At 53.4% G+C, this 16,659-nt stretch overlaps 1 protein-coding gene across 1 annotated transcript in view; it reads right to left on the bottom strand.

The window, feature by feature from the left end:
• The window catches only part of ANKRD24 (ankyrin repeat domain 24), a 28,246-nt gene extending 14,993 nt beyond the window's left edge, over nucleotides 1-13,253 (bottom strand). Inside the window, 4 exon segments of the mRNA XM_077841841.1 lie at nucleotides 2,368-2,432; nucleotides 3,965-4,053; nucleotides 4,481-4,611; nucleotides 12,404-13,253. Coding sequence (XP_077697967.1) covers nucleotides 2,368-2,432; nucleotides 3,965-4,053; nucleotides 4,481-4,611; nucleotides 12,404-12,499 — 381 coding nt within the window. The 5' untranslated portion in view covers nucleotides 12,500-13,253.
• Nucleotides 13,254-16,659: the final 3,406 nt, after the last annotated feature.

Raw genomic sequence — 16,659 nt, 5'->3', positions numbered from 1 at the left:
ACCTTCCCGGTGGGGTAGGGGTAAAGAAAAAAAAAAAAGAAGTGGGTAATTTGTCAGAGAGACCCCCGGGTAAGTACTGGGTGTCAGCAATTCTTACTCACTACACCTAATGCACCATTGTCATGCTATACACCTGAAAGGTTGCCTGTAATACATCCATGGAAAACTCATAACTCACTAATCGTTAAGATGTACGGGGTGTGTACAAAGAGTTATATGTACCAGAATTACGTGCTTAAAGTGTGTTGGGCAAGCAATCCATAAGACTAATCTGCTTTAGACAAAGGAACGTGTATTTGCTTGTCTGACCAGCCTGGTTGTCAGGCAGACAACGAAGGTATGTTTACATAACAGGTTAACCAAGCCATCAACCTAGCAAATGGAGAAGATAGCGTCCAGTGCAAAGACAAGGTGTCTGAACCTCAGATGACAAGCAGTTGACTCAGTGGATTGTTTACATTACTATATTATAAAAGTGTAGCAGGTACGATCTTTTATGAAAGCCTGTGACAGGAGAGCGAACCTTGGTCTGGGCTTAGTTGTCAAAGAATACATTGCGAAGGTTTCCTGGGTTATAAAAAGAAAGGGGAGAGAACCCCGTAGTGATCCATCACTAGGGGGATTCAAGGGGGCAGAGACCTAGAAATCACAGAAAGTTGGGTCCTTCAACCAAGGGGGCTGAAGTTCCTGGGAACTAAGTTTAGGTGAGAAACCTACTTGGGCCAAGACTGTAACTTTCTCAAATCAAGGTTTAGTCTTAGAGGCATCTTTTTACTTCTGCTTTGTTTATCTTTATTCCTTACATCTGGGATCACTCAAGCCTCTGACTTTTTGTTTAATAACCTTGTTTTACGTTTTCTGTGAACCAGTGCAGTGCTGTGATTGAAATCAGAGTGTTTGTCAAACCCCAATTCCATTAATGAGCTGCCGCCTATTGACTCTTCAGAGGGGCAATGAAGTTAATAATTTCTGGGTGTTCCAGGAGAGGGCTGGATGCTGGAGAGGCAGGTGGTTTTGGGGAAATTCCGGACTGGGGTCACTCTGCAAACAGTAACAGGGAGATGGAAGCCAGGGTGTGACCCGCATGCTTGCCTGCTGGCTGTCAGCCACAACAGTGCAGCATTCCAGGCACCCAGCGTTGCAGGGCCCCCAAAACGTCACAGGTAAACTAACCTGAACTAAAAAACACATTCCTCACATGAGAAGTCGGAAAACTCCCTTTTCCCGCTTTTACTCTCGACTACACTACTGCACCGTCCCCTCATTCACAGCACCAAGGCACGGCTGCTCTATGGTGACACCTTCTGCAAATCCCTGGCTGGCTCAGCAAGGCCCCGTCTGAGGTCACCCACAAAAGGAAGGGTAACTGGCCAGGATCAAGGTTCCCTTTTCCTTGCAGGTGCCCACAGTGTAATGCTAAGCTGTGGAGTTCTGCTGTGACTGGATATCCAGTCACTCGTTGCTGGGTTCAATAGGGAAGGCAGAAGAGAGAGGCTGAGGGATGGGATGTATTGACCTACACTCTATCTTGCTGACCTATTCATGTAATAGCCTCCGGAGGAGACCAAACAGCTCGGGGGGTCATTCATGGACTGGACAGAGCTGGTCAGAAAATGGGTATTTTCCCATTTTTCTCACCAAAAATTTGCACGCTGAAAGATTTTTCTTGAAAAATTTAAATGTCTCAAATGCTGCCACTGTGCCTCATGGGAGCTGTAGGTTGGGTGCCCCATGCTCGCATTCTCTTCTATAGGCAGTGCTCCCTGGTCGGACTACAACTCCCATGATGCACCATGGTCTCCCTTCTTGGCGAGGGGAGGCAGGCCCATCATGGGAGTCCCCGGCCATAGTGCATCAAGGGAGACATAGTCTGGCCAAGGAGCTCAGCCTATAGAGGAAAATAGGTACATGGCAACTTAACTACACCTCCCATGAGGCACTGTGGCAGCATACCCCAATCAAAATATTTTGGTTTTTGAGGGATTCTGGTTTTTTACACACACACAAAAAGCCAAATAAACAAGTTTTCCCCGGAAAGCAGACACTTCACAAAACACTTGGTCAAAATCCCAATTTTCCATTGAAAACCAGTTTAGATGGAAAATGTTTGACCAGCCCTAGTATGGAGATTTCACTTCCAGATGGCAATTCCAACCCTGCCTAGGTTGTTTTTTAGACTGAACGGTCACATGGACAATATCTCTACATGGCCAGGAGCATCCGCAAGGAGGTGAATCTTACGAGGGCTGCTCTATTCCCCACAAGCTCCCTGTACCCTGATCTCCAGTCTTCAGTGCTTTAACACCAACAATGAACACATCCCTCCCTGTTGAACTCCAGGCTCCCACTGCTCTGCTCTGCTCTTACCTGCAGTAGTTTGCTCACGCACTGCGGGTGGCCGTGTTTCGCGGCCAGGTGGAGCGCGTTGTACCCTGGAAAGAGACACACTGGCAGGTCAAGAGGTAATCATAATGATGGCGATCCTTTATATGTGCACCCAAGGAGATCAAAACAAATCGTCAGCACGAAACAATTTATTCTCCACCCCTGCCCCTGACCCCGAGGCAGGTAATCGATATCCATGGATCACGTCACCCACCACCAAATTGCAGCCACCTCTGGGGAAGGACGCAACAGCTAGTTAATACAGTAGTTCACAGCAGCGCTACGGGGTGGCTTAAGAAATGGGGATTCCTCTATCCAATAAGAAGTGCACGAGAAAAACAGGGAGACAATGTAATTTGCCAAGCTGGAATCTGACTAGGAATCCAGGGTTAACTCTCCTAGCATGAGGAGAAGCACCATGGAATCAGATCTGGAATTGCTCTAAGTGGTCAGGAGCCAAACAACAGGAAATCCAGCAGCACGGCGCCCCCTAGCACCCAGCTGGGGCACTATTTTATTATCAGCTTGGGAGAAAGAGAAGAACATTCACTGAATCGCCAACACCCCTTTCCTGAAACACCTCAGTGGCCCATGGAGGTCTCCCATCCAAAGAGCAAACTGGCCAGACCTTGCTTAGCTCATGAGATGCAACAAAAGCCCGGCCCAAAGCAGGCTGCAGGATCTCATTGAAGCTATTCCTATAGGGCCAAGTTTCAGAGTAGCAGCCGTGTTAGTCTGAATGCATCCGATGAAGTGGGCTGTAGCTCACCAAAGCTTACGCTCAAATAAATTTGTTCGTCTCCAAGGGGCCACAAGTCCTCCTGTTCTTATTCCTACAGTGTACATTTTAAAATATTGAGACCATTTTTATTCTGAGTCCAAAGCATGCAGAGGAGATGCCCGTACCCCTCTTAAGAGCACAGTAGAACACGCTAGTATGTGGAAGGAGGCGGGTCCCAGACATGGCTTTTACACACACTACCAGAACCATTGCCAGCAATTAGCAAGTGCGTGATGATTCTTATCCACCTGGGACACAGTCCACTGCTCTAACCATTGCCGTTAGGACTGCCGTGGAATGCAGGGTCCTAAGATGCAGCCGGGCTCTGACAGACACAAGATTTCTTATCACCCCTTTTACCCGTGCTCAGCTCAAGCCTGCAGGGGAGTTTTTAAAGTAAGAATGGTGAGCGGCTTTGACACCTTCTTTCCGAGGATCACCAAGCTTACTCAGCCGCTGAGTCAGAGATTGCAGGGATTTGGAGAGATCCGTCCCTTTTAGCCCGGGAAGGGTTGGCGAACGACCAGGAGATTGGACTAAAGGATCCCAGAGGAGCCTGCCACCCCTCAGAAAGGGGAAGCTTGGCAGCTCCACAGGAATGGGGTTGATCCTATGGCTGGGAAACACAGAAACTAGACAGGGCAGAGATCCATAAGGTCCCATTTAATTCCTATGCCCCTTGCACAGTACAGGAGCGGTCTCAGCAGAATGTTTTCTACTGCTTTGTCCAGCTCAAAATGGCCCAAGTCAACGTCCCCACTGTCACGTCACATCAGGGAGTCAGACCGCGCTGCCTACCGGAGCTGTCTGTGGTCATGGCGTCCGCTCCATGAGCGAGCATCACTTCCAGGCAGTCCACGTTCCCTCTCATTGCAGCCAGGTGGAACCTGTGACACAATCGGGGAGCTCCCGTCACCATTCATACTCCAGAGACCCCTCCCGCCACCACCTCTGCTTAAAAGGCTAGAGTCTGAGAAGTTTCTGTATTTACAAAAAATCCTTTAAAAACCCCAACTTGTTACTAATCTGTTTCCTTGCCAGTCTCTTCCTCTCTGGTTTATTTTTGTAGGGTTGCTGATCAACTCTTGGCCACGCCCACTGGTTTGTTACCATAGGGCCACTTGTGAATAGGGGAGCTGTGAGAAGAAAAGAGTGTGAGAGAGCAGCCTTCGGGTTGCTCTCACATACGCCACAGCCCAGGCAAGGCCCCACACTATGGAGAGGACAACGGTGCCTTAAAGCTATCACCCCCAACCCAGAGATGGGGGGAACTGAGACGCTGGCCCAGTCTCTTTAGCGGGGGAAGTGACTCACGCGGATTTGCCCTCCGAGTCCAGTTTGGTGGGGACCAGGCCCTTGCGGAGGAGTAGAGCCGTCACCTTCTCGGGGTCATTGTAGTCCACGGCCTGCAGGAGCTTCTCATCATTCTTACCCCAGTCGTGGCTCTGAAACCCAAACAGGGGCAAAATCAGGGACTTCGGAGCCCTACTGCAGCCCACCAGATGGGGAGGAGAAAAGGATACATCCAACAGAGGAAGTTGGGATGCTAGCCGGGGACCTAGGAGCTCCAGGGTCGATTCCCTGCTCTGCCACAGATTCCCTGTGTGACCTTAGGCAAGTCACTTAGGCCTAGATCTTGCTGTTAGGCACCTTTATACCTTGGAGGATCCGGGCCTTAGCCTCTCTGTGCCTCTGCTCCCCATCGGTGCAATGAAATATCATCACTGCCCTAACACAGGGGGGTGCCGCGAGGATAAACACATTAACCCCGGAGGGGAGCTCACAGTACTGCAGGAATGGGGCAGATGAGTTCCGCAGGCAGGCCGACTGCAGGCTGTTCGGCTGAGCTTCCTTAGCCATAGTCGGATCTTAAGAGGGAACTGACACACCCCAGGCACGAAGGATTCCACTCAGTGCCACAATGGAGTCCCCACGATTGGTGCACGACATGGTCTCCGCAATGCACAGAAATCAGAAATGGAAAAGACTCCTCGACCCATCTGGTGCAGTCCCTCAACCAAGGCAGGGCTGCGCTGCCTCTATTTTCTCAAGCTCCCCTCTATTTTCTCAAGCTTCGTCCCATCTAGTTTGAAAGGGACCGGCTGATGGGGCTCCTTTCCCTGAGGGAGACCATTCCGCAATCTTAGAAGATTGTACTGATATTTACCCTACATTTTCTTCATTTTATCCAATTCCCCCTAGTGCTTTCGCCCCCTTCTGCTGGTCTAAATAATTCTGCTCTTTCCCTGGTGTTTATGCTCTTCACTATGTGGGGTTTCTTTTCTTGGGTGCCCTGAGACCGTGGTGACGGGCAATGGATAAGAACCCAAATAAAGAGAACAACACAGGGGCAAAACTCCCCTTGAATTCAGAGTCAGGCTCAGGCCCCCTTTTTGGGCCAGCTCTGTCAGAAGTGTCGGCTGACTTTGGGTGCAACAGCCCTGTTCCACGCTGCACATCTAGATCAGCCTAGGCCTGGTCTACGCTGGGAAACAAGGTAGTATAACGACCTCACGGGTGTGAAATATCCACACCCCTGAGCGATGCAATTAAACTAACCTAACCCCCTGTGCAGACAGGATTGTCCCATCCATCTAGCCATCGCCTTTTCACACCCCGAGTGCCGTAGAGTTAAGCTGACCTAGCCCTGGGTGTACACGTAGTCGGGTCAATGGAAGAATTCTTCCACCCACCTAGCTGCTGCCACTCGGAGAGGGGGATTACCTACATCGACAGACGAGCCCCCTCCGTAGCCGTAGGAAGCGCTGTATTGCCCATAGCATAGACATGCCACTGGTCTTTCATTGCACAATTTCAGACACCTGGGGCCTGATTTCCAGAGCTGCCCAGCACCCATCACCAAACCCCTCTTGAAATCAGAGGGCAACCAATAACCGAGGCCCTCAAAATCAGTGACTGCTTTTGAAAAACGGCTTTCCTTCTTTGACGCAGTGCTCACAAGACAGTCCCTCCAGCCTCTCTGCGGGTTTGCTGCTCTTCTCTGAACTCCCTGCGGTTTGGCTGGCAATCTGGTTCCGGGGAATCCCAGCTGACATCACGCTTTGATCTCCGTGCCTGCCAGAGAAGTTTTCTTTTTGTCTTGTAACCAGCTTTGCGTTTTACTTTTCTGTAAAACGCTGAGAATCCACTGGTCTGCGTTGCAAGCCGCCACCAACACCTGGGAACCAAGCAAGCTGAACTCTACCCAGAAAACTCACAGCAGAATTCATGGAAATCTGTGGGAACACGCCACTTTTCACCTCCCTCCCATGCCAGCAGATTAAAGAACACCTCTCATAGGTTTCATCCCTTGCTTGTCTCCTTGCAGTCAAGATGCAGCCACAGTTCCCCATTAAGGTCCTGATCCTGTAAAGCCTTACATATGTGCTTACATTTGCACATCACGGTGCACGCAGCTAAGCATGGGCACAAACTTTTGCAGACTCAGGGCCTAGTCACAATCACTACCACCCCATCGGGGCTGCAGGGTTCCACATTTGCTCTCCCCGGGTACTGAAGGGCCGGGGTGCAGGTTTAATTCAATGACACCGAGCACCGGTGGAGGGGGAAAGCACTGAGGCTCCTAATTAAATCAAGAGAGTGGCTGCCTATAAAGGACGATTCAGCTGCAGTGAAAATGGAAGTCACCTTTAGAGAGCGGGGAATGTCGTCTATCCCTGCAGACCGGCTCCTAAACTACTCCTAATCCCAGGGCCCATGCTACCACTAGCCACCTTTGATGGTCCAGCCTTCAGAACCCCGGGCCACACTGACACCACCAAGCCGGATGGGTGCTGAGCCCCGCAATTCATCTTGAAATCAACAGAAGCCACAGACACCCAGCTCCTCTGGGGAGCACATCCCACGAGGAAGAGCTGCCTTGTTCCTAAGGATCTCACTGACATGAGCTCACGCTGGTGCCAGCAGCCTAGAGTAACCCCAGGGCAGGTAGGTAGGTAGGGGGCAGGGAGTGGGGGGATCAACCTCCTGGGGATGAGGAAATTGATGGGTAGGCTGGAGATATAACCTGTGCTCCCCCGAGGTCACACAGGGGCAGGGGCAAGACAAGGAGCCTAGGCCAGGGCACCAACTGATAGGGTGGGCAGGAGAGGGAATTGCAGGTGTTCTAGCAGGGATGGGATCCAGCTGATCTCCAGATAAGGCAGGGGAGCTGGGGGGTCGGGGGGGCGTGGGGCGGCCCGGCCGGGGAGCTGGGGGGCCGGGGGGGGGGTGTGGGGCGGCCCGGCCGGGCAGCTGGGGAGCCAGGGCAGCCCAGGGAGCTGGGGGTCCAGGGGTATGGGGCAGCCCAGCCGGGGAGCTGTGGGGCCAGAGATGCATGGGCAGCCCGGGGAGCTGGGAGGCCAGGGGGGCAGGGGCAACCCGGGGAGCTGGGGAACCGCGGGTGCATGGGCAGCCCGGCCGGGGAGCTGGGGGGCCAGGGGTGCACGGGCAGCCCGGCTGGGGGGCAAAGGGGGCATGGGCAGCCCGGTGAGCTGGGGGACGAGGGGTGTGGGGCAGCCCGGATGGGAAGCTGGGGGGCATGGGCAACCCGGGGAACTGCGGGGCCAGGGGGGCATGGGCAGCTCGGGGAGCTGGGGGCAAGGGGTGTGGGGCAGGCCGGGGAGCTGGGGAGCCAGGGGGGCAGGGGCAGCCCGGCCGGGGAGCTGGGGAGCCAGGGGGGCAGGGGCAGCCCGGCTGGGGAGCCAGGGGGGCAGGGGCAGCCCGGCCGGGGAGCTGGGGAGCCAGGGGGGCAGGGGCAGCCCGGCCGGGGAGCTGGGGAGCCAGGGGGGCGGGGCAGCCCGGCCGGGGAGCTGGGGAGCCAGGGGTGTGGGGCAGCCCGGCCGGGGAGCTGGGGAGCCGGGGGGTGTGGGGCAGCCTGGCCGGGGAGCTGGGGCGCCAGGGGTGTGGGGCAGCCCGGCCGGGGAGCTGGGGGGCATGGGCAGCCCGGCCGGGGAGCTGGGGCGCCAGGGGTGTGGGGCAGCCCGGCCGGGGAGCTGGGGGGCATGGGCAGCCCGGGGAGCTGGGGGCAAGGGGTGTGGGGCAGCCCGGCTGGGGAGCCAGGGGGGCATGGGCAGCCCGGGGAGCTGGGGGGCCAGGGGTGTGGGGCAGCCCGGCCGGGGAGCTGGGGCCGGCCCCCGGCGCGGCAGATGCCCAGCGGGAGCCGGCGGCGGCCGGGCCGGGCCGGGGAAGGTCGGGCGGGACGTACCGCGAAGGAGGCGGCGGCGCAGAGGCAGATCTGCTTCATGGTGCCCAGCAGCGGGCGGGCCGCCATCCACCCACCCAGCCCGGCCGGCCGGGACCCTCCGCCGCCGGACCCCGGCGCTGCCGCCCCTCGGAGCCGGGCTCCAGCCGCAGCGGAGGATCCGCCTCCCTCCCTCGGCCGGCGGCGGGGGAGCCCGGGCGGCGCCTGCCCCCTGCCTGCGGAGAGACCCGACTGCCGAGCAGAGCCGCCACGGGCGGGGGGGACCCCCCCAAACCGCCCCCCCCACAGGGCCAGGGAACGGAGAACCCACCCACCCCCAACCGGGGAGCAGAGACTCTTTCCTCCTCTCCCCCACTAAGCCAGAGGAGTGGGGACACCAGGCATCAGGGACCTCCCCCAAAGCCAGGGAAGCAGAGACACCCTCCAGGCTAGGGGATCAGGAACCCCAGGCAGAAAGGACCCCCAAACCAAAGCCGGGGGAGCAGTTGCACCCCCCAAGGCAGGGGATCAGGAACGCAGAAAGGACCCCCAAACCAAAGCCGGGGGAGCAGAGGCACCCCTCCCGCAAGGATTCCCACCCCAAATCAAAGGGACAGTGACCCCAGGCCATAGGGATGCCCACCCCCAAATATGAACTATTGCTTTACTAACAGCAACATCGGCTTGTTACCCTGTTGCTGACACTGGGGTCACTGTTTCCATGGGGCTCTGAAGAAGGCTGAAGCAGTTTGGATGCCTACTTTGGCGTGATCAGAGTCAGGGGGCCAGGAATCACGGGCTTCGGCTAGTAAAATCCCCCTAAATCATGGTGTGATGGGATGCACTGGGACTTCCAGGACCCTGGTGAGCAAAGAGTTAAGCTCAGCTCTGCCTTGCACAGATGCCCAGGGGAAGGACCCTACATTAGTCGCTAGGACGGAGTTGGGGGGAGAATGTCAGTGGGAAGGGAAGACTGGGCTTCCTGTCCAGAGGCACAGGGCTTGTCATGAATGTTACCCTTTGAGGAGAGGACCTGGCTGACAACCTCTTGTTTCCTGCTGAGCCATCCCACCGGTTAATAGCTTTAAAGGGCAATATTTCATATTAACGGGATGTGCCTTTAAATGCCCACTGTGATCCCCACGCCTAGCACTAGGCACGCTTGTAATCCATAGATCTACAAAGGAGGTGCGTATCTTTATTCCCCTTATGTAGACTGGGGAAACTGAGGCACAGAATTGCTAAGTGACTTTTCCAGAGGCAGACGGTGAGTCAAGGAGAGGGCTGAGACTAACATCTCAGGCATGTGCATCCTGCTTCCACTATGCTACTTCGCCTAGAAACTTTAAATTAAAAAAAAATTTAAAAAATAGTACCAACGCGAACCTATTTCTGTGGAATGTGGACCCAGTATTCAGTTCCTCAGATGAGAGCTCTGTGTCTGCTTGGTATGAAATCTGCAGCCCTGGCACCCAGACACCAAGGTTAGAGTGCTCTCTCTCTGCCTTCTAATTTGAGGTTGTGTTTTTATTCTGAGCTCCATTCATCTGCACATATGGGTGATCCACAGAGTCTCCTCCTCCAAAAAAAGAACAGGAGGACTTGTGGCACCTTAGAGACTAACAAATTGATTAGAGCATAAGCTTTCGTGGGCTACAGCCCACTTCATTGGGTGCACAGAATAGCACATCTAGTAAGAAGAAATATATATACATACAGATAAGTTGGAAGTTGCCATACAAACTGTGAGAGGCTAATTAGTTAAGATGAGCTATTACCAGCAGGAGAAAAAAACTTTTGTAGTGATAATCAAGATGGCCCATTTAGACAGTTGACAAGAAGGTGTGAGGATAAATAACATGGGGAAACAGAGCGTCCCTTCTGCCTTCATCTTACAGCTGGGAGGGGAAGTGCCCTTTTATCCACACGGCATGCACAAAGCTAAAGCTGGCCCTCTGGAGTCCTCCTCTTTGTTGCTAAATAATTGAAGAGTGTTGATTTTGCCTCCTAGGCTTACTTCCGCCCCAGTGGAAACCTGACTCGCTTGGCTCTGCAGATCTGGAAACCTGAGTGAGAAACCTCTCCTGTACCATGGCAAGCCGGCGACCCTGTTCTGTTGGATGGATCCACCCAGAGCTCTCTGTGCCAGGTGGAGAGCAGACATAACTGCACGTCTGGCTGCTCAGTGAGTGCGTATCCACGATCTTTGACCATGCACTCTCGCTGTGTGAATGCAATACAAAATCCCAAAACCTGCAGCTGGCTCTGTCAGGCACAAGGATCTGTCCATGCAGAGTTGGCTGTAGAATCGTGGCCTAAAATTCCACCTCCGCTCCCCACGCTCCCTCTCCTTTACTCTGCTTTGTCTTTCTTTTCTCCCCTCTTTATTTCTTCCCCTTCCTTCGGTTCCTTTCTCTGGAACGATCCTGTTTCCAGCTGGAATTTGATCCATTGCACAGAAGCAGCCACTTCTAACAGCTGAATCACTGGCTCAGTGATTGCACCCTCTCGCACTGCGATATTATAGAGAATGACCCTCTGTCAGGAAAAACCAGTCTATATGCTGGACTCCACAGAGAGTGGGAAGAAACAGCTTCTTCAGGCCATTGGCATGAAGCCCAATGAACCAAATCCTGCTCACCCTACTCCCAGGAGTGATGAGAATACTTCACACTTTTAGAGCATTTTGCATCCATTGGTCTCAAAACACTTGGCAAAGGTGAGTGAGCAGTATTATCCGCATTTTACAGATGGGGAAACTGAGGCATAGAGGGGCAGTGGCTTGCCCAAGGTCAAACAATGAGTCAGGAAGCTAACTGGGAACAGAGCTACGTTCCCCTGGCTCCCAGCTTGGTGTCCTGTCTGCGGTAGTCTTGGTGACTTCAGTGGGAGCACAGTTGGGCCGACTGACTTCAATGGGACTACTAGCTGAAGTGTCCCACCCTGTTTGCAGATGTTAACCCTTTCCCAGCAGGATCAAGGGGGTTCTCCTGGCTCATTGAGTCAAGGAGGTGGGAGTGGATCTTTCAAGAGAGGATCTAGAGAGCGGGCTGAGCACTCTGGAGGGAGGAACGCTAGGAGCAGTCAAGCCCGGGCAAAAGGCACGATCTGAGCTTTGTGGTGCTGTTGTTAGAGTTTTGCTAATAAAGCCAAATCTCAGGGAGCAGGGTGGTACCGTCTGTAGAGCAGACTGGGAAAGAAACTTGCTCACACGGCAGATGTAAAGGCCACAAAGAAGCCTTGTGAGTTGTCTCGGTTTCCTGTCACTCTCCCGTCGCTGTAGTATCTACACTGAAGTGGCGCAGCTGTACCATTTCAGGTGAAGACCAGGAGACTCACCACTGCCCTGAGGAGTCCAGCTACCCCTGGGCAACCCCATGGCACGCAGTGGAGTGCAGGGAGGTAAAGGAGGGCAGCGTTAGGCAGTGGATTTGGAATTTAGCAAACAGTTCGGTGGCCACGTGAGACAGCACAGATACTGGCCATGCCCCAGAAGATGGAAGGCCAGAACTAGAGTAACACATACAGGTGAAAAGAAAGACCAGTTGACTAAGGACAGCACAAGAGTAGGGGAGGAGGCCGTCATTCTAGCCTGGCCAGGACGCTTTGCTCCAGTAGCCAATGGCGGGGGATGTTCAGATTTAGTTCTGGTGAACCCTTGGCTGGAAAGATAATGACTTCAGCGTCCTCTTCATACAGAGGGGGCCCAGAGCGCTTCCCAAGCTGACAGTATGAAACACACCCTTTGTGACTCCTAGGTGACGGACCAGGAGTGGATAATGCTGCATCCAGTTGAAACAGCAGGGGGGGAACTTAGGTTGCTCGAATGTAAATGACCCGAGCTGTCATTTGGCCGTGGGTGGCAATACCCTCACTCTTGCAAAAATGCCATGGGGTTCAAAAATGAATGATCGCAGTTAGGGTGTCCGTTTCATTTCTCAATGGAGAAACAGCAGCACAGTATCCGCTAGCATCATGCTGGGGCATCAATCTGGCAGTGCCACAAAGGAGAGCGCCCCCTACTGAAACCCCAGCCCCCCTTCAGCAATACTCACTTCAGTCTTCTTAAACTTGGCCTTCAGGCTTTTCATTCTGGGTTGAGTTCTCACGCTCTGTCTCTGTTTCAGGGGAAGTCTCTGAACAAGGAACATAATGATGTTTTAAGTGAAGCCTGGGCTCTCTATCAGAAGCTAAACGCCGGGTGTAAATTCCAAAATTCCCACCTCTCCCCACATCTCCGACAGTGAGGCAATCAAAACCCTTTCAGTGTTTAAAGGTGAAGATGCCTCCCGTCATGATACATGATGTGACGAAGTGGGACTGTTCTTGATGTTTCCTCCGAATATTGTGGGGGTGCCTCAGTTTCCCCTATGCAGTTCTTGGGTGTCTGGGGGGTGGGGTGGGGGTGTGTGGTCATTGCAGAGCCCTACAGGGCAGGTGTGTGCAGGGGTCTGGACACAGAGAATGGCCGACGCCCTGTTTCCTGGCGGCTGGTGGCCTGGGCCCTTCCCCCCTGTGGGGTGGGAGCTGGGGGGTTGGAGAGCAGGGGAGTCGGGTGACCTCCTGGCCTGGGAGAGGAGGAGGACCAGGGGAGGAGGGGCTGGAGGGAGTTTCAGTTTGGGGCTGGCTGGGACATGGAATGAAGGGCAGACGTGGTTGTCTGGCTCACTGCCCCCCCCCCCAAAATGGACCCAGCTGAGGGGTCCTGTTCTCTGCACCTGCAAGCTCTGTTTTAGACCATGTTCCTGTCATCTAATAAACCTCTGTTTTACTGGCTGGCTGAGAGTCACGTCTGACTGCGAAGTTGGGGTGCAGGACCCTCTGGCTTCCCCAGGAGCCCTGCCTGAGCGGACTCGCTGGGGGAAGCGCACGGAGGGGCAGAGGATGCTGAATGCTCCAAGGTCAGACCCAGGAAGGTGGAAGCTGTGTGAGCTGTGTGTCCTGAAGACAGGCTGCTCACAGAAAGGAGACTGCCCCAGAGTCCTGACTGGCTTCATGGGGAGCAGTTCCAGAGCATCGCCCAGGGACTCCGTGACACATGACACCAGACCAAGCCACTCAATAGACTGCTGTGTACGAGCAATGGGAAGACATAGTGTAGCCTTCATGGAGGCTCAAGGCGGTGCTCGGCCTGATCCAAAAATTCAGACTCATGCAACCTTTCTTTACGGACTTGTCACCAAAATAAGCCAAACCTTAGGGCAGTGGTTCTCCACCTATTTACCACTGTGGGCTGCATATGCAGCTCTCTGTGTTATGTGGGCCACATCCACACTCAATATATATTACCCGTATGGCTCTGAGGATGTCACATGGGCTGCAAGTGACCGCAGGCCATGGGTTGAGAACCACTGGCTTAGGGGATGCCAGTTGCTGATTTCAAATGCACATGTCCCTTCTCTTCCATTTGTTTGCTTGCACCAGCATCAACTGCCTCGAAACACTTGACGTTTGATTTCTCGCAGGAGGCCTGTACTTGGCTGGCATAGGGAACTGCCAGCTTGTTGCTCTGTGCTCTGCCACTGAGATGCATCATGGCACACTGAGTCGTGTGATCTTTCCATCAAGGTACCATTAGCCTGCACCCTGTGTTAGAAATGGGGTGTCTTGATCTCTGGGCACATCATGTCGGGATGCACGCCACACCGTGTCCTGTTACCCTAGCCTCTGCCTCGTTCACTGCACTCTATATTACATAACCTTCTATTATAGAAGTTCTCTAGTGCCTTTCCCCTGGGGCTCTCAAGGCATTTTAGAGCCAATAAATGAAGCCTCAGAACACTCGTTAGTGTTAGACATTCTTATTTCCATTTTACGGGTGGGGAAATTGAGAGATGAAGCTAAGAGTTGCCCAAGATTGACTGGCAAATTGGTAGCAGAGCTGGGAACAGAAACCCTGAGTCCTGATTCTGAGTCCTCTGCTCTACCCACTAGATAGCACTCTCTCCCTCCTCATCCCACACCGGATTGTTAAATTTGCCTGGGCCGTGCCTTCTACTGCCAAGGCAACCTGCCAGGAGAGGAGCTGACTCAATGTAGCATGGCATATGGGTATTGCCTTGTAAACTTCAAGCTCACTCTCTTTCACAGGGGGAATGTGCCTCCTTGCTAATCCCGCTATTCTCAGCAGTTTTGGAGGGTCCCCTTCAGGACATGTCTAATGCCATGGGGAAATGTCTCTCTGCAGTGTGATTTATATGGCTCGACCCAACGCTTATTGAGCTCCAGCAGCAGAGATTCCCTCATTTCTGCTCTTAAAGATGTGAAATCTGCATTGGAAGGGCTCGGCAGAACGGGGTGGCTATTCACTCAGCCCTGGGGCCTTTCCATCACCCCTCCCAAACCCCTTCCCTACCTTGCTGGTAGTGCTGAGCGCAGCAGGGTGGGCTCCTTCTCACTCACACTCTGTTCTGTGCCCAGGGCAGAAGAAACTGGGACGTGTCTCCTTACTTCAGTCTCATTGAAGGAATCTCACGCTATCAGAAGTGGCCCAGCGGGAGCTAGCTAGTGTCACCACCAATGAGGATAGGCAAGGGGTGGGACTTAGCTGCAGTGGGAATTAAGTTACTCACCTGCTGCAGGTACAGTTACCTCTCCAAAGCAGGATGCTGCTCAGTACTGGATGGTGGCGACAGCATTTGACTGAACACCTTTCTGTGCATAGGGGCTGCCGAGCCCAGTTACTTCATCAGGAGCCATGGGTGCTCAGCAGCTCTCGACTTGTGACCAGGCCTGGCTGCTTGTTTTCACTTTCTGCTAGCTCCCAAAAACCAGGCTACATATTCTCTGTACCTTTAAGGACCTGGAAGGCAGCAGCAAAAGGAAATGATTCACCTGCACCAGGATCTTGTTCATTTAGGCCCAACTCAGAAGTTAGGAGCCTATGTACTTTTGAGGATCTGGACCTTATTTCTTTAGACCGTGATGCTGCAAGCTGCTTCCTGTGGGTGGATCCCAGCACTTACACAGAGCCCCACTGAAATCCATCGGCCAGGTTCTGTGCCGTCACAGACGCCCACCCATGAGGAGCAGCTTGGTGGATCACGGCCTTAGTTTGTTGCGTGAAATGTTCCCCTTCGGCATTAGTTCCAAAGGCCTGGATCCACAAAGGTATTTAGGGTCATAACTTCGATTGCTTTCAATGGATATTAGGAACCTAAATACCTTTGTGACTCTGGGCCAAAATGTTTAACCATTTTATTACATGATGTGTTTCCTTCTTCATAGCGCTCCCCAAGGGCTGAGTTTGCCTCACGCAACCCCACTGTGAGGTGGATATTATTTTCCCAAATTTACAGATGGAGAAATGGAGGCACAGAGCAGTGAAGAGACTTACCCAGGATCACTGCATGAAGCAGTGGCAGAGTCAGGAATAAAATCCAAGTATCCTGACCCTCCCCCCCACAGTCCCATAATCACTAGGCTCTAATCACTAGACAGTGCTATGGCCCTGCTTCTGTACTGATCACCGTGCAGATGGACCCCCTGCACCCAACACAGAGTTTCATGCAGGACTGGGGCCTGTGTTTTCTAATCATTGTTTTATTTTCCTATAACAACCGTAGCATGGTGGGCATGTTGTAGATGGACAAGGAGGTACTATCCCTGCCAAACAAAGGTACAGTAAAAATGTCTCTTGGGAAATATGATGGGAAAAACACACAAGAGCCTAAACTTTATTACGGTAAGGGACCTGCGTGTGTGCTTGCATTGTCCTTGGGAGATGTCTAGAAATAGCTTGAGAAGGCCAATACTAAAAACAGCTTTGTTCTCACCATATGGTTAATGGGAGAGAGCATGTGGGCCACATTTTAGGATCCCAGGAGATACATTTTAGGACTCTGTAGCTACATTCCAGGCATTCCACAGACCCCCTTAAATGCAGCCAGTCATCTTATGCGTCCCTTAGGCAGCAAAGCCAACGTTGGTGAATTTATTGCAAATCTTGTGATATTTGGGGTATTTCTTAAAGCCCCAGCACCCAGAGGCAAGTGTATGTGAGAATCTTTGATTGCATGTGTTTTTCTTTTAAAGTTCTAGACCTCACAGTTATGGAGGAAAACCAGAACATATGTCAAAACCCTAGGGTTGCCAACTTTCTACTTGCACAAAACTGAATACCCTTGCCCCGCCCCCTGCCCTGCCCCTCCTCTGAGGCCCCACCCCTTCTACAAGGCCCCGCCCCCCCATTCACTCCATCCCCCCACTCCCTTTGTGGCTCACTCTCCTCCCCACCCTCACTCACTCGCTCATTTTCACCAGGCTGGCTCAGGGGGTTGGTGTGTGTGGGGGGGGGAGTGAGGGCTCCAGC

This window comes from Eretmochelys imbricata, chromosome 25 (genome assembly GCF_965152235.1).
Source record: "Eretmochelys imbricata isolate rEreImb1 chromosome 25, rEreImb1.hap1, whole genome shotgun sequence".
Lineage (NCBI taxonomy): Eukaryota > Metazoa > Chordata > Testudines > Cheloniidae > Eretmochelys > Eretmochelys imbricata.
This window is presented reverse-complemented; position numbering and strand designations above follow the sequence as displayed.